The sequence below is a fragment of the Glossina fuscipes genome, unplaced genomic scaffold, assembly GCF_014805625.2.
Source record: "Glossina fuscipes isolate IAEA_lab_2018 unplaced genomic scaffold, Yale_Gfus_2 197, whole genome shotgun sequence".
Lineage (NCBI taxonomy): Eukaryota > Metazoa > Arthropoda > Insecta > Diptera > Glossinidae > Glossina > Glossina fuscipes.
In genome coordinates, this window is record NW_023998540.1 from 562,327 (window position 1) to 587,289 (window position 24,963).

General features: G+C 33.5%; 1 protein-coding gene across 2 annotated transcripts in view; it reads right to left on the reverse strand.

Moving 5' to 3' along the window:
- Positions 1-3,563: 3,563 nt before the first annotated feature.
- The window catches only part of LOC119641961 (hemicentin-1), a 257,082-nt gene continuing 235,682 nt past the window's right edge, over positions 3,564-24,963 (reverse strand). For both annotated transcript variants that reach the window (XM_038040896.1, XM_038040897.1), the window contains 6 exons: positions 21,795-21,945; positions 19,123-19,220; positions 14,171-14,292; positions 9,416-9,596; positions 4,708-4,881; positions 3,564-3,892 (listed from right to left, as the gene is read on the reverse strand). In XM_038040896.1, coding sequence (XP_037896824.1) covers positions 3,668-3,892; positions 4,708-4,881; positions 9,416-9,596; positions 14,171-14,292; positions 19,123-19,220; positions 21,795-21,945 — 951 coding nt within the window. In that variant the 3' untranslated portion in view covers positions 3,564-3,667. The remainder of the gene's footprint in view (positions 3,893-4,707; positions 4,882-9,415; positions 9,597-14,170; positions 14,293-19,122; positions 19,221-21,794; positions 21,946-24,963) is intronic.

Genomic DNA, 24,963 nt, shown 5'->3' on the forward strand with positions numbered 1-24,963 from the left:
TTTTTTTTTTTCATTGATTTATTTAATTTTCTTGTTTTACCTGGAAATCGAATTCAATCAATCTATGGATTTTTATGGGAAGGAGTCGGGGAGAGGGATGGTGGGAGGGAGGGAAAAATGATTTTCTCTTGCTTAACTTTTATTATATTTGGTGCGCTTAACATTTACTAAAATTCTATTAATTAATTATTATTTCGTTCCGTTTCTATGTGGATTTACAGCAATAATACATTTTTTGTCTATATTTCGGTCGTTCCGTTGTATTTACAGAAATATTACTTATCTACTTGTAAGCTAATGCTAATGCTAATAATGAAATGTCTTAGTTCGTTTTTATTCGTTAAATGAAAGTGAACTTTTTTTTTGTCTCTATGACTGCATATCAAAAACTTTCTTCGGAAGTTAACTTAAGAACAAAGCGGCTAACTTTCAAGGTAAACGCAAAAAGAAGAAGAGGCTTTTTAATTGTTTTTTGTTGTGATTAAAGGTTAAACCCCCCCCCCCCCCAAAATAATTATTTCATGTCTTAATTTCTTAGCACAGAAGACCATATTATTTTTCTGCTTTTTCTTTTGTTGCCTTTTTTAAGATGAGGTTATGCCTTTTGAGATTTGTTTTCTCGCAGAGGCGTTGTCTTTTGAGATTTCTTTTCTCTTTGAAGGTTTTATCTTTCAAGATTTCTAGGGAGGCTTTATGTTTAGAGGTTATGCCATTTGAAATATGTCTTTTTAGAGAGGCTTCATCTGCGGCGGTTATGTCTTTTGAGAATTGTTTTCTCAGCGAGGCGCTAGCTTTTGAGATTATGTTTTTTAAGATTCCTTCGGAGAAGCTTCATCTTTCAACGTTATGCATTCCATAAATTCTTTCCTAGAGTATGTTCTGGCTTTTAGCAACATTTTTTTGGGTTTTGTGTTTAGAAAAGATCCTTATTTAATTTGAAATCATGATATCATTCTCATCTTAGGGATCAGTTTTTAATTCTATGGTGCAGAATAGTTTGCCCCGAATAACCGCAAAATGTCGCATGCTTCGCCGCATGTGCCGTTAAAATTGTAACCTTTGATCGATCTAATGTAACGAAGCCTTTCCTCGCAGTCCATCCATACTTAAAGGAAAGCATAGCTTACTTCGCTTTACAAGCAAGGGCCTTACTTAGGTAGCGTTGCCTTTGTAAAGATCGCAATCAGATCGTAATAACAAATGGCAAATACCTTTGCAACATGTTCTTTGGCTTTCTCTCAATCCTAATGAGAAAATTGGTTGTCCGGGAAAAATCATGTTTGAAAAAGCCAAGGACTAAGGCGTCACGCATAGAGTAATGGGATGGCGCCCTTTATTCTGATTCAATTTTTTAAAGAAAGAGCGCAGCCATGGAAATTCTGTCAAGTTACGAGTATCCCGTTATTTATTTAATCTTAAAAATTTTTAAAACATTATTCCAAGCCGCTACACCCTTGTTAGGTTTTACAAAGCCTTGTCTTATCTTGTTTTATCATAAACATATTCGGAAAAATATCTTACAGCAACTCATCGCTTGTACAAATCAAAAATCTGCGGAAATATATTTCAATATAAAAAAATCAAGGAGCTATTTATGCACTAGATAGCTTCATTAGCAATCATGTTTTTGGCGAAGAAAGACTGCATCCGATTTCGACCGAAGATTTTGAAACCGAAAATATTGAATTGCTTAAGCTATTCGCAAGTTGTGCAACTAATGTGTTTTGAATTTTCCCATAAGTCGGCGCGAAATTTGAATTTTCAATTCATTTAAGACATGTAGGCTAAGACAGTATATATGGCGATATAAAGTCACTTCTTTGTGTTGTGCACATTATATGAGGACACATCCAATTATTTTTTTTGCTATTTTATGAAACTTTTGAAAAAATTTTTGAACCATTTTAGAGAAACTTCGAGCCTTCGACGATCAGAAATATTCTCTCACTTGGCTTTTAGATGGGTTTAGAGAAAAGTTTTCAGTAAGTTTGAGATTTATTACATGCTTTACGTTAAATTGTGTTGAAAAGCCCTGTTTTTGAAGCTTGATCAAAATCTCTTTATATACCTGGGTAAGGTTTTGGTTTACCATGGTGATTTTCTCACTAAAAGATCAAGGATAAACATGCATACATACAGGGACAGGCAGATGGCCGAATGCGGCTCAATCCTCTCAAAATCTTCCGCCGATCTTGTGGAAAAGAAAAAATGCGTTCAACGTGTCAAAATAAAGTCATTAAGTGCCGTCTCTTAGAATTGTATTACGAAATAAATTAAATCTATTTTTCAAAATTTACTGTGCCTCAGGAGTTTAGAGGATTTTGCTTCCCGTTAAAGCGAAAAATGCAAAACAAAAAGTAGTAAAGAAGTTACACTCGCCCTCTGGTGACAGTTTGCTACCCACCACCTCGCCTATCTAAACACATGCAATTATAGGCATAGGAATTAGCCAACCGAAATCATTTTTTAACCAACTTTTTTCCTACATTTACCCTACGCTTATAACATCCATTCTCGAACCGAAGCTTTGCATTGTCTTTGCAGATAATTACTATATAGTTATACAAAAAGCGATTGTGAATTATAGACGGGTTCTTGGGAGTTTTACTCTCAAATCAATCGTCATTTTCGTCGTCGTCTCCTATTTCGACTTTTGCGAGCATGAATCGAATCAAGTGACAGAACAACGACCAAAGGAAAGAATAGGATATAATGAATTTACGTTGATGTCATGCATATATGCCTTTTATGGATTCTTCTGGGTTGTCCTGATTGTTGCAATGGGCGTTACAAAGATTTTATAAATACTTAATAATAAAAGACTCAGTAATTACCGAACATTTTCAGTATCTTAGCTTTTGATGCCTCATTCATGAGCTAAGTGCAGTCGCCTATGAGCTTGATATTGAGCTGAAGATGGCTATATGACTTTTTGCAATTTTAAAAGTTCTGCAGACAAACACACAAGGACGCAGAGACGGACACGACTTAATTGGCTCAATATTTTCTTGTTTAAGGGGTTTCAATTTCCTTTTTTGTTTTGGTTGTAACAAAGCCAAAGGCATATTTTATATGTCTTCAGTGTATGCAGTGGTAGGTGTTGGTAGGTTTTTTAAATTATTTCTTATAGAAACTTAGTGATTCTCTTTGTTTTATTAATATTAGCTTTAATGTACTAAACTAAAGGAACAGCATTTTTCAAAATATATTTTAGGTGCGTTTTTACAAAAAGGAGAGAAAAACAATTATGATTAAAACTTTCAAATTAAAGTTGCTTCTCTTCTCTTTTTTTTTTTTTTTTCTTTTTTTTTTCGCTAATATTTTGAATACTTAAATTATTTATCCAAAATGTATGTACATTCGTACCTATTAATGTTTTTTTTTTTTTTTTAATTTCTATTATTTATCTCTCGTTCTCTTTCTGTCCCCCTTTTTCGCTTTCCCTCTCTCCTTATATCGCTGTAGTTTTATTCATTTAATTTTGTTTGTTTGTGTTTTTTTTTTTTTTAAATCTACGTTTCTTTGGTTTTTTTTTTTTTTAAATTAATATCAATGAGAGACTGCAAGGTTTATGTTTTTTTTTTCTTTTTCATTTTTATATTTGCTTTTTTTTTATTTTTTATTTAACTTATGCTTCGTATGGATATGGTTGTGTTTTTGCGTTGACTTATCCACCTAAACCAAATTGACGACTGCGTTGACATAAATAATTCATACCGAGTGAAAATAGTGCTGCGTTAAATGCGGTCCGCAGCATTAAATGCTGACTGCTACGTCTGTAGAGACTTTGACTGGCATTATGGCGCGACTTGGAACTTGCGACAACTTCGGATTCCTCGGGCGGTATATCTATACTATTGCTCGCAACAATAAATTGAAATATATCGCTGACCTGGACACGAGAAATACAAATATACAAGTAAAACCATAAGCAAAACCAACTCAGTTGTCGAGCATTTAAGGCTTAACTTCTCCAAGCAACCATACAAACAAAAACAGAAAAATGATACATAGAGATTGTATAACGTAAAAAAAAATCTCTATATGAAAATCTCTGACTTTGCGACAGACATACATCTGTGTATGTTTACGGCATAAGCTATCTGAATTGTACACTTTTGTGTGAATGAGTATAGTAAGGGAGGTAGTTACCTACAAACAAAAGGATGTGTCTGTTTAAAGGTTGCTTGAGTCGATTCCGTTTTTGTTTCGTTTCAAACTTGAATAAATAGTCAGAGTGTTTTCATTTATTTTAAACCTGGTATTGAAGTAAATGCATATAAATCTTTGTCTCTTCTTTTAAATGCCAACATATTTATATTTTATCTTGTATGTCTTACGGTATAAAGTTCAGCATACAAGGCTCACTACTACCTCTTTGTAGTCACATTTTTACTGTCTTTTTTCTTGCATTTAAGGCCCTGTTAACATATTTTAATCGTAAAGATTTAGAAAAAAAAAAATTAATTTTAAATTCCTTTTGAGAACTATTCTTAAAATCTCATCGTCTCTAGGTAGCTGGAGTTAAACCTAATAAGGTATCAGTTTGAAGAGTGTTTTGGTAACACTTTAAACTTTGAATAAAAAGTATGAACACCTTTATCGCTTACGTGCTTTTTTTTTGCCCTTCTCTTATGCTTTTTCTTATTTATACAATAATACGCCTGAACATGAATGAATGCACTGTGGAACATTATTATAATTTACCTCATTCCAGCCATAACGGTTTTTCGCTTGCACAATGGCTTCATAATATGCTCCGGGCACCAGATTTTTTATGGTATATGACATAATGTGCGTTAACGGTTCCGAAGCTGGACGATGCTCGGGAGTGAGTATGAAATCATGCCATCTACCTGGCTGTTGGAATGTGTCATTCATCTGGTAATTTTTGTAATAAAAGGGGAACAACAATAAGAACAACAACAATAACAACAACAACAATAATAATAATAACAATAAAAACATCGTTATTATGATTCAAACAGAAATGTATGAAAGCTGAACCAAACATTTTATCGAAAAGTGAAGTAAAAGAAAAAAAAAAGAGACCCACAGATGGAAAATGAACACATCAAAAAAAGAGAAAAAAAAAATAAAAAAAAAATTTGAAAACTGTTATCGTTACATGGCCGGCAATGTACTAAAGAACATTAAGAAAATAAAAAAATAAATTAAATAAAATAAATTCTGTTCTGTTCTCTTTTCATTCGCATACACGATACATTCGGTCATTTAAGCTTTATACTTTTATGTAATTGTGTCTGTATTCACAATAATAATACGTTTCATGTAAGTTTTATGTTTACATAAAACATTCACAATAATAATACTTCTCATAAATAAAGTGTAAGTAAAAAAATAAGAGAAAAATAATAATAATTGGGTTTGTAACGAGCCCGTCAATGTCTCTTCTTTTGAAAACAACAAACAATAATGAAAACATCATTTAAAAAGAGATGCTGATAAAAATTCTATTTGAATACACAAAAAACAAAAATCGAATAAATTGCTTCTGTAGATTTAAATACACAAACACACAAAAACTTTAGATAAAAATTCAGTAAACCATTCATTTAAAAAAAAAAAATCTCTCAGCATCCATGGAATTCTATAGAATTTAATAAAAAACTATACATAGCAACGCTTTTGAAAATAATTGGTCACTGTTCAAACAACTACATGGATAATATACTTAACGCCTATAGTTGGAAAAAATTCCGAATGGTGTATAACGGTGAAAACAACCTTAGTACTTTGCAATCCTGGTGACTTTCACGAGAAGAATATTTAGAAACCCATCGATATGGTTGAAGAAGTTACCAGTGACCAAATAGGAAAACCAGGACATCTGTTATTCAAGACTCTGCAAGAAATTTGGTTTTCGTTCGACCCAAACAAAATTCAATTTCTTGGTTTAGTGTATAAATAAATGCTAAGAGCATTAGACCGCAATAGATTTAAACTCTTAATGACCTCACGAGTTGTCATGGTAGGGTTTGCTTTAATTAATGCGTTTTTTTTGCCTCTATCAACTCCTACTGACCTTCCAGAATGTAACGAAAAAGCGCAGACGAGAAATTTTGCGAACCAGTTTTTGCACTGGCGCTCTGTCCATTCAACGCCTCCATAGGCATCCGCTAATTTTTTTCTTGCTTAAAAATGCTGCTCTCGGCTTTCCCTATGAATGCATTTGGGCCGAAGCAAATACAATTTTTTTCCACACAAGCATTACGATATCGGCTTGACTTGGCGCTTAAATGTGAACTTGGCTCCAATTAAACGATATGGCCTTCCGAACAACCTAATATATCATGTAAGAGATCTTCAGGAATAAGTGCAAGAATGGTCTAAAGAAAATAGCAATAGAGCGAGTTAATCAAATCTTTGGCATTCGGCAATTTGTCCAAAACTCTGAAAGTAGTCGACATTGGGTTTCCTTCTCCACTATAATATGAGAGGAGCTTCTCCATTTAAACCTCTTGAGGAACATGTCTTCCTGATATAATTAGCAGTGTAGACAAGTTCGCCACGAAAGCTTGCTGATAATTCTGATCTCAATAAAAGCCAAAAAAGCAACGCGTCATCTCAACAGTCGCGTCAACAGTTCGGTATCTGCCGCAAGAGCGTATGGTTTTTGAAGAAAAAAATGGCAGAAATTCTCCTGATTGCAGGTCCCTAACACAAAAATCAAGGTTTTTCAGTGTATCACTTAGCATAAGTACCGCGAGTATGGCAAAATAGTTAAAAACGCGGAACTCGGGTTCGATTCTCAGTATGTTAGATTATACTTTAACTACGATTCAGGGATGGTCGTAGTTGTAGTGAATAATTGTGCGGTGAAGGCGAAACACTTACAGATCAGGCGCGCGTCTTCCAGGCGGCACCCTCTTCCTATCTCTCTTCCCACTTCTTTCCCACAATCAACGCGTTACTGTGATGTAGAAGACATGCCTCTTGTCTCTCTCCCTCCTTATGAAAATAGGTATCTTCTGCTATTCTTATCATCATCATTGGAGAAACGTAGATTTAATCTTGGTGTTTCCTTCTTAATTAAGTTAAGAAATGCTAATATCGATTCGCCCTAATTACTTGGTGCGATAACCTTTAATGTCCCTAATAGCTTCTCTAGAAACTTTATCTTCATTAAGCTTAGGCAATGTAAATATAATTACGAGCTCTTCAATCAGGTCAGACTAATTTGCAGAGACCTAAATGATGTCTATCCTTTAATCTGAATATTAGACTCTTTAAAGTCTATCAAAACAACTAAGCTTAATACGGGCGATTTGCTATGTCGTTGTTAAACTAACTTTTAACCTTAATATCCTATCATGATTCGAAAATTAACTGGTGTTGTTGACAGTATCGATTGCCCAGTTTTTGCATGCTTGCAATGGCTTAAAGGTTCACTTGCAACTTGGACCTGTACTCTTTGTGTGTGTGCATAGGCACTAGTAGTGTACTTGCTTTTTTTCTTTGTTATTTATTTATACATGATTTGTTGTTCTTTATTTCTTATATAAATTTTATTGTAATGATTTTTAACAGTAACTAATATAGGATTTAGTTCTGTCTGTTAATTTATATTAGCTGACTTTCATGTATAAGTAAATCAATAAGTAAGTAAATACCCTGAATAGTTTGTCATATATATATATATATGCATGTATAGGTATATCCTTATATACAGATCTATATATAAATCCAGACGCAAATGCAGATAATATTTTTGAGATGACGATATTTATTAAGAGGATGTGCTGTGGCCATGCAATACACTAAACACATATCGTCCTTTCTTTAGACGTAAGAGGTAAAGTTGTGCTTTACGGGATGTTGAGAAGAGGACGTACCAATTTCTGCTTTCCGCGGAGCTTTTTTTTTTGTAAAAAAACAATGTCTATGTTCTGATCGTAAACCATAATAACTACGTTGGGACTGTAATTAGTTTTGGTAAATATAATGGACTTTGTTAAATTTACACAAACCCTGCTGACATAAGGTGGCGGTTTCGGCCGCTTTATCGTAGCACAACATTCAAAGGCCATTATACGTGGGTATACTTTTGTTACATTTACTTTCGGTATAAATAAAAGCACAGTTTAAAAGATCATTCAGTATGAAAAATAACAGATCTTGAGAATGCTACTTGCTAAGATTTTTCTCTATTGTACTAACTTCACAGTTCAGGTAAGGTTTTTAAGGTAATGAAGTATTGAAATTTAGAAATTTTTGTCAAAAAAGTGAAACGGCCCGAACAAAAGTACGACGGTGCACCAAATTTTATCAAAATATGTAAAAAGTTGCGACCTTTGGATTGAACATAAAAATACATATACAGAGAGCCATACCGACAGACGAGCTTAAATCGATTCAGATAATGATTCTGAACCGAGCGGTATAATAAAAGGTCAGTTTATCTTACGGCCTTCTGCGTGTCACATACGTTCGTGCAAACTTAATATACCGTGTACTACACGGTAGGGTAGGATATAAAATTTTACACGCTTACATCTAAGGATCAATATATAGAGTTTTTGTAAAACGAATTCTGTGATGACATCATCACATCTAAGTATGTTCTAAGCGGTATTAGAATTCTACATTTTTTTTTTCATATTTTGATTGCAAAAAAGCAACTGTAAAATGGTTTATAAAAAATTCGATGGTTAATAAAAAAGAAAAAGAGCTGCAAACTCGTAAAGGATTTACTTTAAAAAAAACTTTCGAAATTATGCGCGCCGGCTTTCGACTTTTATTAGTGAATTAAAAACTTAGCTTATGTAACTCGAGCAATCTTATATTGGCTTAAATAAATGCTGCTTTAACGCTCTTTCATTTATCTTTCCATGAAATAATAATAATAATAATAATAATAATAGTAATAATAATATAAATAGTTTTCAACGCAACATGCAATTATTTTTAAAAGTTAAAATATTTTTTGAAAACTTTTTAACCATAAATTGCTTTATGGGTGAACTACTGCAGCAAATAAAAAACTGAAATTAAAACATTGAATTAAAAACATTTAAAAAAAAACAAAAAAAAGAGAAGAGAAGAGAGAAAAAATGAAATAAAAACTTTAAACAAAATAAATTTTTCAACTGCAATATAAGAAAAATCGATATTCATATTTTTAAATTTACGGAATAAAGCAATTATTATTATATTTTTGTTTTCGTGTATGCAGTGAAATTGAGAGAAGTTTTTGTTAATAGTTTTTATCGAAAATTAAAAATATGGCCATTTTACTATTACTTCAGCTGCCCAAAACATAAAATCCATGATTACTTTTTAATAATACACACACACACACAAAAAAAAAAAAAAACAAACTAACAAAAGGAAAAAGGCGATTGAAATAAAAAAAAGAAAAGAAAAAAAAGTCACAACCTAAGTAAACACTCACCAGAACACGTCGATAGAGTAGGCGTACTTCCTCTAGAGGTGGATAGCTATCAATTTTCCATGTAAGGTTATAACTGTCGGATAGACGACCCCATTTGGGTGAATAAAATTCAGCAGGACCGGGACGTCCAGAAAGCTCCATATATTTACGTGAACGACCCAATGAGTTATCGGCCACACAACTGCAACGATGAATTGATTTTATTTGTTTTTTTTTTTTTTTTTTTTTTTTTTTTTTTTATCAACAAAATGAATATTTATGTATGTAATGAAATAAAATGTCCTTTTTTATGACACGTTATGCCGAGAGCTTTTAAATTTATTCCAAAGTATTATGAAATATTTTTAAAATGACTTAACAACAAGATACAAATTGCACAGATCTGGTCATAAGGAGAATGAAGAGGTGAAGAGGATGTGACCCATTTTTCCTAGTAGGCAAAACTAAGCTAGCTAAGAAGTGACAAAACTTATTAGGAAGGCGCTGCACTTGTTCAGCTCGTTTAAATCTTTCAATAAAATACCGACTATAGAGTGACAAATTCTTCTTCTGCAGCAGAATATTTTTGCTCTCATGAGGACATGCAACTCATTGTCGCCCTTTAACATTTTCTTATTGTCAAAATTTTCCTCCATAACTTAAGAAGATCCTGTGCTATTGACTCAGATCAAAGATAAGCGAGAGAGCAGGGTTCTTGGATGAATGCTTCTATGTACCGTAAACATTGAAAGTATGATATTGTCTCTTTGAAATTTAGCTTTTTAAGATCATGAGACTTTAGTTAATCTACTAGACAAGGTCTCATGTACGAGATTATTATTATTATACAACATCTAGAAGAACTTGAGATAAACCCATGTTTTATTATACCGATCGCTTCAGAGTGGCTTCCTAAGCCAATCTCTCCGTCCGTCTGTTTCGCACTCTTATGTCCAACCTACAGGCCGCAATTTTTGGGATATTTTGTCAAAATTTGGTGGACAGAAGTCTTTTACACCCTACATCCCTTGCGGTACAAGAGTATATTAAGTTTCTGCGGGTGTATGCGTCACCTAGAACGACTAACTTTTTTTTATAGAGAATCACGTTCACTGTCTGTTTTGTATGCTTGTGCTCAACTTGCAGTTCGCACTTTTTGGGATATTCTGATGAAATTTGTTACACTGGCCTGTTTTCGCCCCAGCCCGAACACTATTGAGAATGGTTGGGATCAAACCACTTCCCATAGCCTTATTTTGCATACTCGTTAGATCAATTTAAACAGGATAGGGGTTCCGTCCGGTATTTGATGGTGGGCTTGGCTCTGTTTCAATATATTTAAAGCGGCGCTGCTTTATAAACCTCCTACAAGCGGAACAATGGAACAGAAAAGTACTTTTACTTGACATTAATGTTAGTTATTTAACAAGGTATTATCTTTGGGTTCTATCACATCAGCAATTGAATCCGGATTTTCCGATTATGTGTCGCACGCCCTAACCACTAGACAATACGGCATTTCTTGTCATTTGCACTAATTATTCGAATTTTTAGCAGTAGCTGATGATGCGCCAGCAACTAGTCTGCATGCAATATCGTGATTTTTTCCTTCATTAGCCAGCGTCTTGTTCTACTTTACTTGTTCTACTTTCAGGAACAATTGCGCTTTAAAATGAAAGCGATCTGCCTGGATCCCCGGTAACAACTGCAATGGCTGTGGGTTCGCATCCTAAGCGCGCTAAAGTTTTCAATAATGTCGATAGACTTAGATGCTAGTGCCAGTCTTGGAATTTATTTCTCTGGCCAAATTAACCATAATAATAAAACGAAAGCGATGTAAGCTGACAAAAACTGAAACAGTTCACAGTGCATCATGCGGCAGAAAGATCATTGACTTGTGTATTTCTGACTTCAAAGAAATCGGTATAATAAAATTTGTCCATTCAATTTTTGTTTTTCCTGTTATGTTCCTTTTGTTTTGCTTAGGGTTCATTAGCAGAATAGGAGGAAAACTTTTTTTATAAATAAAAAATGTAATTTCCTTTCAATTTCAGGCACTCTCTAAACAAATAAAAAGGTCGAAACATATACTGATATGGTTTATGCAAGCGGAAAAACAATTTGATGAGACAAACTTGGAAATAAGAAAAAACCTAAAAAAACGAGACTCTGTATTTGGGAATAAATCCAAAACAAAAAAGAAAAGAAACTAACAGCAATAACACCAACGGTAGCGTACGAGCGTGAATGTGAGTTCGAGCTCTACTAATCTCTCAGTATAATAGTCGAGCATACGTTTATACTTGTATAGAATGCAAGTTTGAATTGTTGCAGAGGAAATGAAAGAAAAAATCGTATTTTTCGAATATCAAATCAATAGACAACAGTTGACAACTTCCGAAGTTTTAAAATGCTTTCGACAGATTGACTTTTATAAAGGAAAACAAAAAAAGAAAAAAATTCAAAACGATAGGCATGTGAAGGCTTATTTGCTTTTTAGTTCCTTGCTAGACTGGCAGGTGCTTATGACATTAAATTAACTAGTAAAACATTAATTTATTTGGCCGATGAGTAAGTCATTAGGTGTTAAGTATTGTCTCTGAAAATGTACTTTCAAAGCGCATCAACATATGGATCAATATTTCCAAGGACCTAACACACAGATATCAGCTCTAATAAAAAGTCCATGCCATTTCTACACGACAATCTATAAATGAAGTCAGCGAAAACTTCATAACATTTTAATCGTTTGCTTACGCTACTACTTTTTTTCCATTTTCACAGTAACGGAACAATTCGCATTTCGTGTGTTGAATAACAATATTAGTTTTTAATAAGGAAATATATCGCTAACTAACTATGCATAGGTTTGAAAAATAATGCGACAGCTCGTCTCTCTTGAAAACAACGATTAGTCTGTCGGTTTTCGCTAATTTTAAACGAGGCCGTACGAATATCGATGAGGTGACCAAATTCGATAGATTCCCAGAAGAAATGATTACGCCAGACACGACAGATCGAAAGCGAAAAGTCAAGTTGTTGCAAGACATAGCTGGCTGGTGGGTTTTGACCCACTTCTTCATCCATTACACTTTGAACAGGCAAAAGTGGACCTTGAATGGAAAACGTGCTCATTCACAGTGGAACGAAAATGTCCTTGCGTTCACGATTTGTGACGTAGGAAAGATTGCGTGTACTCGGCTGTACTGCGGCTTAGAATCAAACAGAAGGCAAAAGCTCTAGAACTCATTAAAATAAGTTAAACAATCTAGACTGAAGCCTAAGGATAGGGAGCTGTAATGAGAGATCCTGGTAGGCAGACAGCCAACTGGAAAAATATTACAATAAAGAAGAATTAAATAAATCATCGAATCAAATCTTGTTTATACGATCTTTTTCATCCAATTTTGAAATAACACCGTGATTAAAAGTTGGTTGTTTTATGTGCAGCTGGTTAAGTAACAGATTTTGCAATTACAATGAAACCAACAGAGGCCGTTAATAACGGATGAAATTCTTTGTTTGAATCAAACCCACCAGTTGTGCTACACATGCTGGCTGATGACAGCATTTTTGGTCCAGTTCGTAATAAACGTGCAGGGTTTTTATTAGGCAGCGGTCGATTCGTTCCGAAATTAGTTTTTATTCATAATTTTAAATTTACATTTTCATATTCTATACTTATGAACTGAATTTTCACTGTGCACTAATTTTTATCTTTTCTTGTAATAGAAGTTAATCGTTTTTTACTTTATCAATATGTAATAAGGATTTCATTATTACTTTTTTTGCACGGAAATATATTCGGGAAAATACTTAAAGTTTTTCCATCTTATAGGTTTTGTTAAAGTTGTGGAACACATCCTCAAATTTACTATATGTCGCATGAGTTTTTGTACAAGATTTGTTTTTTTTATGCTATTTTCTAATAAAGCACATCTAACGTGTAAGAAGAGAGTTAGGTGTAGATAAGATGAAAAATCACAATTTTATGGGGGATAAAGTAGGCAGTAGTGCATAAATTTAAAAGTCCATTTATCAAAATGTAAGACACGCCGGCCCATAGTTTGTACATAAAAGGAAAACCAAAGATTTTCCCATCTTTAACTAGAGAGGATATGCACGACACCTTTCTTTTCACTTCCAAGCTTTGACGATTAAATCTATCAGTCTTTATGGTCTTAACGATCCCGTAGACAACTCATTTTCGGAATATTAAGTCGGATAAGAAGGCGCGAATCCCATGAGAAAATTCACATACTGCCATAAACATGTGCGTAAAAAATTGTATTTCAACCTTTTGCAGTAGTGCTTAAAAAAAGAACTTGTTTTAGAGAAAAAAAAAGAAGCAAATTTGAAACACATTTTTTCATTTAAAAAAAAAAAAAGGAGAAAAAGAAAAATAGTTGAAAGTTGAAATGCTGAAACAAGCTGAACGAGCGATGACCTAAAAGGAAGGGAAAGGGGAGAACAAGCAAAAAATGAACTGAGGCATTAGTAACGGCAATAATTTGACAAATAACATGTTGGCAATAAACCGAACTTAAGACTACTTCCAGATGGAATTTGTCAATTTGTTCACTGTCAGTAGACGCTACGTAAGTCAACAGCCTTCTGTTGACTTTTGAGAGTTTCCTTTTCTTTTCTTTTTTTTGCTTTTTTTTAATGAAACTTTTCTTTTTAAGATATTCTTCTTTGATTTCTATTTCTTCCTTTTTTTTTTTTTTTTTTTCTTCTTAAGAAGGAAGCATTTTTGAATTTTCGTGTATGACTTACCTATAGTTGCCGAAATCTTCTTGCTGTATATGTCTTATGGTGAGTGTGTGACGATTTCCCCTTGAAGACATAATACGTCTGTCAGTTGATTGTATAAGAAATGAGTTTTGATACCAAGACACCTGTGAAAAAAAAGGGAGAGAACAAAAACAAAAAAACTAATATTATTCAGTACATATGCAAAAAAGTTGATATATTGTTGGTTGTATGCAACCTGGTGAAGTGCAGAAAAAAATTTGTAAAAAAGAAGAAACGTATGATGATTTAATAGTTTGACTATTTACAAGGGATGATCCAAAATGAGCTGATATTTTATTTATTTTTTTTTTTATTTTAAATAAAATCCTTTTTTCCCATTTGATTATTCGCCATGTTTTTTTTTTGTTTCTTTCAAATACAGTGATAAGACATAAAATTTTACTATTTTCGAAAACATGTTAAGAGAATTACGCGGAAATGTCAGATGCTTTGTCGTTTTTAATCGAAATTTTTATCCTTAAGAAAGTTTGGCAGAAAAAAAAGTATGAATGTATAAAGAGATCAATTCAATAATCCCTTCTATTCTTTTTGTAATAAATACATCGTCCCATTGGAAATATGTCATCTCAACGATAGATTATATCAGTTCACATTGGTATACCCAGTGTAATTTTTAATTGCATTGCATTGTATTTAGTATTTATAAAGTTAACTTTTAATTAATTTTTCATTCATAGATACGTGTATCATAAACGTTATATATCACGTACGTAAAAAAAAGTTCATACTTGCATGTAAATAAAAACTTTTTCTAGTTATTTAATAGTGTTTCGGTTAATTGTTATTTATTTATGTTTTTTGCTTATATCGTACACTGCTTGTCTGTACGTCCGTCTGTTTAAATTAGAGTCCGCAATTTTATGATATGAACAACTTTTTTATGATTGAACAACTTTTCATAAGTTCTCGCTAAAAAGCCGCTAAATGTATAATTGTAAGGTCGCGTATGGTATATACTAGTGGGCCCTAGCACACTATAATGTTTTTATTTGTTTAAATTGCGACTGGATACTACAGTTGTTTCGATTTTCTTTCACTTATATAAGTACTTCTCAGTATAGGTGCGACCGCTTGACAGCTTTTTTTTTCTGTATGCATATGGATGCGATGGGACCCCCGCGACAGAGCTTTGAATTTTTTTGGTTTCTCTTTTTTTAATTCACCAAAGTAATTGAGACTGAAAAGCACATGCTCATGTCATAGGAAGTTTAATGAATTGCCTAACATATGCGATTTCTTTTTCAGAGACTTCAATATCAATGACTTCGCCGACTTTGTGTGCTATGTCTTCTTCAAATCATATATTGAAAGGCTGCGATGATTTAGTTCATTCAGTTCAAAGAGTTGTGTACCTTATAGCAATTAGTTTGCAATTCGTGGCGAATAGCGACACTCAAACCAATCTTTTGCATATCCATATCAGGTGTGGAACTATTAAATGCATATTTGGAAAACCGATGGCAAACTGCAAAGGGATAGAAGGAATACATGCATGGCTGAAGTTTTTTTACAGCTTGGATATTTGGCAACAATAATCAGTCGTAATGGAAAAATTTTTGTTAATAACGAAAATGTGGAATTTCATGTCACAAACAACAAAGATAAAAAGCAAAATAAAGTCGTTATTGCATCATATCGCTAGTGGAAATGGAAAGTGAATTCATTTTGAGAAGTTCAAGTGCAAAAATTCATGAGCTGATCTAGACGTATCATCCAAGCTGGTCGCAAGGCCGAATCGCTTTGACGGGAAGACAATTTTTTATATTTGTTTTGATAGAATAAGTAAAAAACTGTTTTCTTGCGTTAAATTACGCCCTTGCCCTAATTCCTGGATGCATTTTTAACAAGGGTCGTCAATTCAAATCAATCGTCGAATAGAGCCATCGTTTTATGCGATGTGTTCAGTGGCAGGTGACGCAGTCGCTATAAAGTTTAGGTCAAAAAAGGCGTAATCGGTTCACTGTCAATTTCTAACAAGCAATTTTAAAAGTATGGCCTGATTACTACTTCTCTCTCGCTTTGCTTTCTTTCGAATTTTTGGAGCTCCAGTTGCGAAGCTTTTGTTTTTTTACATACTCGTCCACACGAACGTCGGCCTTCTCGTTTAAAATGACTTTGATCAAGAAATCATAATCTTGTTGAAGCATTTGCGACAAGCAATCAGTAAATGCTGATTATATCTTACATGCCATAGCAAAAACAATCAAACATGCGGCCAAGCTTATGGCGATACTCATTATTGAAACAAGTTACATGAACGTAAGCGTAGGTACGTGGTGGTAGGTAACGTATAGTTGATACGTTATTGTCATACTTTTGTAAAAATTCGCTGATACGTTTGTATTTTTGCAGCGTGAAGTGCCATCACTTGGTAATAATACATGTTTCAACTACTTTTTAAGGCAAATCTAGCCAAGTTTTTAACAGCCCTACTAATATTTTGCTTCACGCTCTCGTCTATCAACTCAACCACATAAGCACCATTTTCAGTAATAAGATCTTCCCGTTTATACTTAAGATAAACATACGAATATACGATTTTGGGTATTCTGTGTATAATCATACAACAATGCCGTACAGCCTTGGAAGGTAAGCGAACGTAATTGCCAGGAACTTCAAATAAATCTTCCAAATGCAGTGTATCCACATTTTCGCAATCAATGTAGGCGACGCCATCTGAAACTCTCAAATCCATGCAGGCTGAAGACGTAAATATCCAGAAATTGCCAACTTGCTTAACGAGTTGTAGACAAAGCAAGGGTGACTACTTTTTTTTTTGCATCTCTATCCATCGCCTGTTCCAAGTCTTGAGAAACAACTTTACTGAGAATGTCAAAGATTTGATTTTTTGGCGCCTCTCCCAGCGGTGCTGGAAGAGTGTCTCCTTTCCTCTTAGCATTTCACTCGTAGATTGAAAGAATTACTGAGCTCAAATTTGGTTTGCTTGTTTGCCGCATTACCTTATAACCATAAAAGAATACAAAGGAAGAATCATCATTTCAGAGACAGCCTAAATGGCTATCGTAGAAGAAGAAATCCGCAGCGATCATATCATAGAGTTAAATTTTAGAAAGGTTCTCAGCGAACTAGAGTCTCTAACTTGGATTTTGAAAACTTTTCTCCCTTAAGGCACCAAAAAGAAAAAAAAATTATATATATGGACAAACTTGATAAGAAAAGCTGCTGAGCCTACATATGTATTTGTTATTATTTTATGGATAAAAAGGCTTTATTGCATTTGTGAAAGGCTTAATAGCACTCTTACATACGATACATGGTAAATATAAACATATTTTTATGCCTATCATCTGTGACTACGCGAAAGGATGATAAACTAATTTCCTAACTTCTTTTGTAACATCTAGAAATGTGTATAGGAGAGAAAAGAATTTTCGTAGACAATTAAACCTATTTTTGTCCCTGGTCGTGTCTCTGGCGTTGCATATAGACGTAGACGAGATCTGACCTAAACCGACCAAACAACCTTGCAAGCAGCCTTGACAAGTAAGTGGAGCCTTGAATCATCCTGTAGTCGCTTCGTTGCACAAAAAGCCGTGCAATTGGTGCTTGATTGCCTGAAATGAATGGTAGAGCTCAGGTTTTTTATAAACTTAACTCGATGCGGTGTACTCAGGATTCGCTTTTAGGTAAACTTAATTTTCTTACTTATTTTAATTAAAAATCATTTTCAAATAATATCATAAGCAATTAACTAAAGTATCATTAAAATGTTTAATAATAATGTAAATTGCTAACAAACTACACTGTAAAAATACACAAAAACAATAAACATGAGTACACACATTTAAACTGCTAGCATGCTTGACCTATTTTGCATGAACATATCATTTACACCATAACGACGAGGGACGACTGCATTTCTGTTTTTTTTTTTTTTTTTTTTTTTGTACTTTCTTTAATACATACATATACATAATAATAATAAGCATAATAATGAAGAAAAAAAGAAACATAGCAAAAAAAAAGTCAAACATAATTTTTTTGATTCTTTACCTTGCATGCCACTTAACATTCACTGGTCTTTGCGCCTGAATAAGTGGAAGGCAAGTGAATGAGTATAATAATGGAATGCGCTAAACTAAACAAAAAAGCAAAAAAATTCCAATAATTATGTTCTGATAGTGACGGCGATGATGTTCGTAAGTGACGTGAAGAAAGATACTTGTACCAGCAGCAATAATGAAGGCAACTAAAAAAGGCTATACTCAGCTTAAGCGAACTCTTATGGGTGTAGGTGTAAGTTATTTGTCCGGTGGGCCCGGACATACTAAAGCATTTTTACTTGCGAATTAATTAAATGATTTAATACATATATATGTAGTTTTACGTATCAAGATAGCTTCTGAATCTCATGTGTTGTCTTTAAATTCAAAACTGATAGCGTAGTTTCAGATCTCTATCTTAATTATTTGCAATTGAACCGGCGAGCGAACAGTCAGATGGACAAGGCGGTCTAACTTACCGCCAATGATATAATACTTTAAGAGTTATCAGCTTAGGGGAAAACTCAGTGTACTGTTATCCTACGATGCAAGAATTTCGAGAATAACACAAAACAAAATCATGGTGGAAAAAACTACCATACGTTATAAAAGAATGTCATTAAGGGCGAACAAAAAAAAATGTATGTTTATTAAATATGAAAAGAATATAGAAAAGAGTAATGTTCTTATAAAAGAAAATCTCGGGCTCACACCCATATATTGTATGCAAAACAACTCAAGGAAATGTTTTACTAGCTTAACGTATTTTGTGGTAAAAAAAAAAAAAAAATAATAAAAATAAAAATAAAAAGTATTTCGCGCTGGCAAGGAGATAAAGAAATTGTGTATAAAAAGTAAACTGAAAATAAATTTTTGTTTTTCTTCTTTTTCTTTTTTTTTTTAACAAACCGTTGCAACAGGATCAGCGTAAACAATGCAAACAAGTTTGGCTTCGAAGCCTTCACCAGAATGTATCCAGGATTTTTCCACTTGTATATCAGGCGGATCTATTTGCACAAAAGTAGAAAATAACAACAATAAGAACAGTAATAAGAAGAAGAAGAAAAAATCAACAGAGTAATACAAACATTGAGAATAAATAAGAATAAAAGTAAATATTGCTTTTTTTTTTTTTCTTGTTTCGTTTACTTTTACAAGATTATTATGTGATAAGGGATGAAAAACGCAAAAAGAAAAACAAAAACAATTTACATTAAATTAAAATTCCTTAATCCCATGTAACGTTAAAAAGAAATAAATGTAAATAAATATATGCACGAAGACGCTAAGAACATACGAGAAATAGTTCCTTTTAATAAAAAAAAAAAAATAAATAAATAAAATAAACAAAAAACAAAGTTAAAAAATGAAAGGAGAAAAAACTTTGTCTCATCCTGTTTCTCTTCTCGTTCGTCCTACATATTATAATTTTTTTTTTTTTTCCTTTCCTTTTTGTTTAAACTCTTGTGTAAGTGGATTTCAGTCTTTAGTTACTTCGTAAATACGTTAAATAACTTTACGTACTTATATCAGGTGTACATGCTAATAAGGAAGACGTTCTCATATGTGATATGTGCCGCTTACTTTAAAAGTAGTTTAAGTCCATTTCAGAAAAAAAACAAATAAGACATTCATATTCGGTGGTGGGCGCATCGCGCATAACGACCATTATATTTTTCACATTCTACTCTCCAAGTTCTTTTATTTGATACCCGTATCCCTTGCATTATCAAGAAAGAAGTTGTCGCGGTGCCCAACTCATTTTTAGGCACAGAATATATCTTCATTTGAAGAGGGTACAAAATAGTTTTACACATTCGGTCTTGTTTGCTTTATGATAAATAAGCATAGAAGCTTAAAAAACTAAATTTAATCATTTGTGTGAGTATGGCGGATGTTTTACATTTTTTCACGTAAGCAGTATAGTGCGGCGCAGAGTTAATGTGGAAAATTTCATCACTCTAACTTTTCTCATGTTCGAGTAACGAGTAAAAATCCACAATTTTTTTGTTTAAATAAACGGAGTTGTGTTCACCTTAGGCTCCACTGCGCGCTTCCGCTCTGACCGATTTGGCCCATTTTCAATAAAAACTTGCGTGCAGGAATTTCCAATGTTTCTACCAAATTTTTGCAACCATGTGAGTGCCAGCAACACACACCGTGCAGGCACTCACGCGGAAGGGCGTGGCTAAATCAGCTCAGGATTTTACGCTGATCGCGAATATATACCCTTTATAGGGGCTCTGAAGTTTCCCTTTAGGTGTTACTTATATTTTGGAAAAAAAAGAAGTGAGTATATGCTCATCTTACAGTGGTGGGTGGGTATAAAAATGAGGTTAATTGCTGGTTTATATATTCATTTTGATAAAATTTGTAAAAAAAATATTTATATTCGTGGTTCTAGCTGTCTGGCATTAGGATGATTGGTGCTGTTGTTTCTTACGCTCTCAACCGGAATGAAAGCAACAACAGCAGATAGTGCATAGGCATTCGGCATAGGGCTGTAATATTTAACGATATCCAAGAGAAGACGAGCGGTGGAAGTGCCTTGCACGTTCCAAGCCCTACCGGTCTTCATCCTAGCTTCTATGGGGTTATATTGAAAAGTACTCAACACTATTTTACAGATTAATAGACCGTAAGTTTATGCTATGGAGATGAAATGAGTGAGGATTTTGATCCTCACAATAAGTATTTAATACTTTGGTAAATAATCTCTTTCATGCGTTCCGAAGAATACGAACCGATATAAGGAAGAAATTTCAAATAATTGGCTTGCTCCCACGGAATCCAATATCTTTGATAGGCAACATATTACCAAAAAGGAAAAATTTCCAAATGAGTTTTGAAAATGTAGCACAGTATGTGCTTCCCTTTCCTACATCATGGATATGAAATTAAACATTCTTTTCTTATTCATAGATTGTGTTGATGCCTATATATCGGGCAGCATTTACCGCCTTGCCTCAAAGGAATATGTGCTTAAAAGGTGGCATTTCAGCTTATATTTCTCGGGAAGGTAATTTTCTAATTTCTTGCTCGTGCAAAAATTTATTTTGATTGGAAAATGGGTGAAATATGTGACGAAACACGCTATGTGATGGTTTTTTATTATAAAAAAGGCAAAAAGATGCCGAATAATTTGGTAAGAATGCTGTGAGTGAACGAAGGACCCAGGAGTGGTTTTTTCAATTCCGTTCCGGAAATTTCGATGTCAAAGATGCAGTTCGCTCTGGCCCTCAACATCAACCACATGACGGTTTGGAACCATTTAATAAGAGCATGGTACAAAAAGAAGTTCGAAAACGCGGAGACTTTTCAATATGTCCCATTGTAATAATGAAATGTAAAATCACCTAAAACCTGGAAAACCACTCCTACACTCCACAGTTACACTCTTTCCATTCCTATTAATCACTCTCTGTAGATAAGTGTTGTAAACATGGTTATAAATTAATAATGAACTCAAATCAATAAACATTTTATTACATACATAAAAAAAAAGATAAAATTTATACTTTTGTTACAATAATGTTTTCCCCCATAATAAATATATTAAAAAATCTTGAAAGAAAACTTACATAAAACATCTAAACGTATATCAACACTAACTGGATCACCAACACCGTTATCAGCAGTACATTGATAAATTCCAGCCTGTTGACGTTCAACTTTCTCCAAAGTTAAAATTGGACCATCGCCAATACGAGCCGATGATTTGCCAGCGCCAGTCTATAAAAAGAGCAAAAAGACAAAAAGAATAGAAAACCGTACAAACATCAAGTACAAAATTAAAATAAAATAATGAACTTCAGTTACAGTCAAGAAAGCCAACACGCTATTACTCAAATATTTTTTTATTTAGTAAAGAGTACAATGAAAAAAAAAACAAAATTGTTAAGATTTTTCTCTACGGAATATAGGGCGGCACGTAAAGAACAAGAAAAAATTAAATGTAAAGTGAGGACAAGGAATAAGAAAAAGAGTTCAAATAGTCATTATCTTTATATGACTTCCTTTAATTAACTTAGGGGAACTGGTCAACGAAAATGAATCTAAACTTCCACTTTTTCCTTTGCTCTGTTTAACGTAAGTCCTTCTTTGTCTAAATAGCAAACAAAGATCAATGCTTTATTTATTGTGAGTTGGGACATCTGCGAAAGCTGCGAAATATGAACTAAATAGACATAAATGATTTCCGCGAATTAAGTTTAAAACAAATAACGACGGTATAGTCAGGCAGGGCCTACCATTGGTTGCCATACATCACTTCGTCTAGTACAGTTATTCACACGTTTTGGTAATAAGATACCAAAAATGACATAATTAATTATGAGTAATGGCGTACTTTTCGTGAAAGCCTGCATATTGAAGGCTAATCAAAACATCACAGAGCGTGATCAAAATTTAACAAACTTGATTTACGTCCTAAAAATGTTATTTTTCAACTTCAGTCACAAAAAACTACAAGTTAGACTTAGTTTTCATACAAGTGCCTGCTTTTCGCGCAAATTCTCTACACATATGTGAGCCAAATACTCTACCGTTAAGTTCTTTGCTAAATTATTACTGTGAACACATTTTCATCATAAAATATTAAAAGTTAAACCCTTTCCTAAGGATTACTATTCATGAGAACTGTTATATCGAGTGGGATGCAAGAAATAGACCCATGCGATCGAAATTTGGTCAGGCTAGTTTTTATGTCAAATTACTATTCTGAACACATTTTCATCACAAAACATTAGCAATTAGGCCGTTTTGGCAAATAATAGTTTAGATGCGCTGTTATCCAAAAAATAGATCTATGCCAATTTATAATTGATTCAGTTTTCGTAGGGACGGTTATATGACAGAACGTTCAAAAAATTGCCTTAGCCCAACCAAGTTTTTCATACCAATTTAAAATGTCGAAACACTATTACTCAGCCAGGTTCGGTGGAAAACTTTTGAAAATTGTAATTTTTCTTAATGCTGAGTCGAAAAAGTGAACCGATCCGGACGATTTTCAATAGTCTTCGTCCTTGGTTGAAAGTACGTTGGTATACCAAAATTTACCGAAATATCTCAAAAATTTGGACTTGTAGATTGAATACAAGAATGCATGGACTGTTTGAATTGATAATGAGTAGATCTAACTTAAGACCTTCTGTGTGTTACATAAGAGTAGATACAGGATGGCCGAAAGCCTAAAAAAACCACAAAGAAAAACAGAAAACTTGTATAGATTTTAATTAACATTGTACTTAGGCGAAGCCGATCATTAAATACCCCACACCACGTTGTCTACCCCAAATCTTATTTTTGTTTGAATTTCGTATTATCACCAGATATTAAAACTTAGACTTCTCTGCTCTTCGAAGGATCAGTTATCGTGAACACCCTTATTAAGGTAGGATCCACAAAACAGCCCTGAATTGTCCAAATTCAGTTACATGTGATTTTCATCATAAGGTACTGAAAATTATATTTTTTTTTGTCTGTTTTCGTTCATTCTGTTGAAATATTTTGCGTATATAAGAAAGTTACCATAATTTATGTGTCTTCCGCTAATCTTTTTCGTCGGCTGGAAGCCGCATGACCCTCCATGAATTTGCATTTGGTTTTCCCGTCTCTTCAAAATTTATTTTCGGGGGAAATCAGTTAAAATTAGATTTGGGATTTCCGGAGCAATATGTTCTTCTTATCAAAATAATTCGGTCGCTGTGTACGCCTTTGATTCTCAAAATAAATCCACTTCTCATCATTAGTTGTGACGGGATGCAAAAAAGAGTTTCTCTTACACATGCAAAGAAACAAATGACGCATTCACTGTCCACTTTCATTTGGCCAAACATTCAATATTTGGGTGGCTGGAGAAAAGTAAATTTGCCTTTGCGGCACACGTTGGTATTGAAACTGCTTATCGTTGCCAGATGTTCAAATTTTTGTGGAAAAATATGTAAGCTTCAGACATGGTACATCCTCTGCACGTGATGTTATGAGAAAATTTCATTTTCATATATACATACCTAGTATTGTAGATTTGTCCCAAGGTGACTAAAACTTTCCTATAATATCTTATAGTCGAGTCTTTCCGTCTACTGTTATAGTTATGATTAAGATATGCAACTGCATTTTTGTGCTTAGACATTTAGAATCCATTAGTGAATCAAAAAGGTTCTAAAACATACTGACATAGTATCCCAAAACGCGTACATTCGGCCAAAGAGTCATTTGTCGATGAAGTGCGTTGAAGTTTTTACAAATTTACAAAGTTAAATATGAACAAATAATATTGGGAAATGGTTGTGTGTTGATTTCCGTTTTGTATTTTTTGATGGAGAATCTGTACTATTCAGAAATAAGGGAGTACTTGTCCAAGTGAATGCAAATAAATCGAACGGAAATGTCAAATGTATAAAAACGAACATCAGTATGAGCAAAAACAAAATGCAAAAGTACATGAGATTACAGAGTCACAAAGACTCTATGGTAAATGCAGAGTTTTTTACCTGAAATAAGTTTTCTCCTTTACCTTTTTGTTTTTTGTTTTTTTTTTTAATTTTTTGCTATGAATAGGTCTCTCCAGAATAAAAATAATACGTGTATAAATGTCAGCGACATACACAGGTATACTCTGCTCGGTAAGAAGATAAATAAAGAAGGTAATGAATGAATTCCATTTAAACCTTTTCGTTGAGGCAGTTATATAAACGTATACGTTTTCATTTTTATATATACATGCATACATCTATATATACGTATATG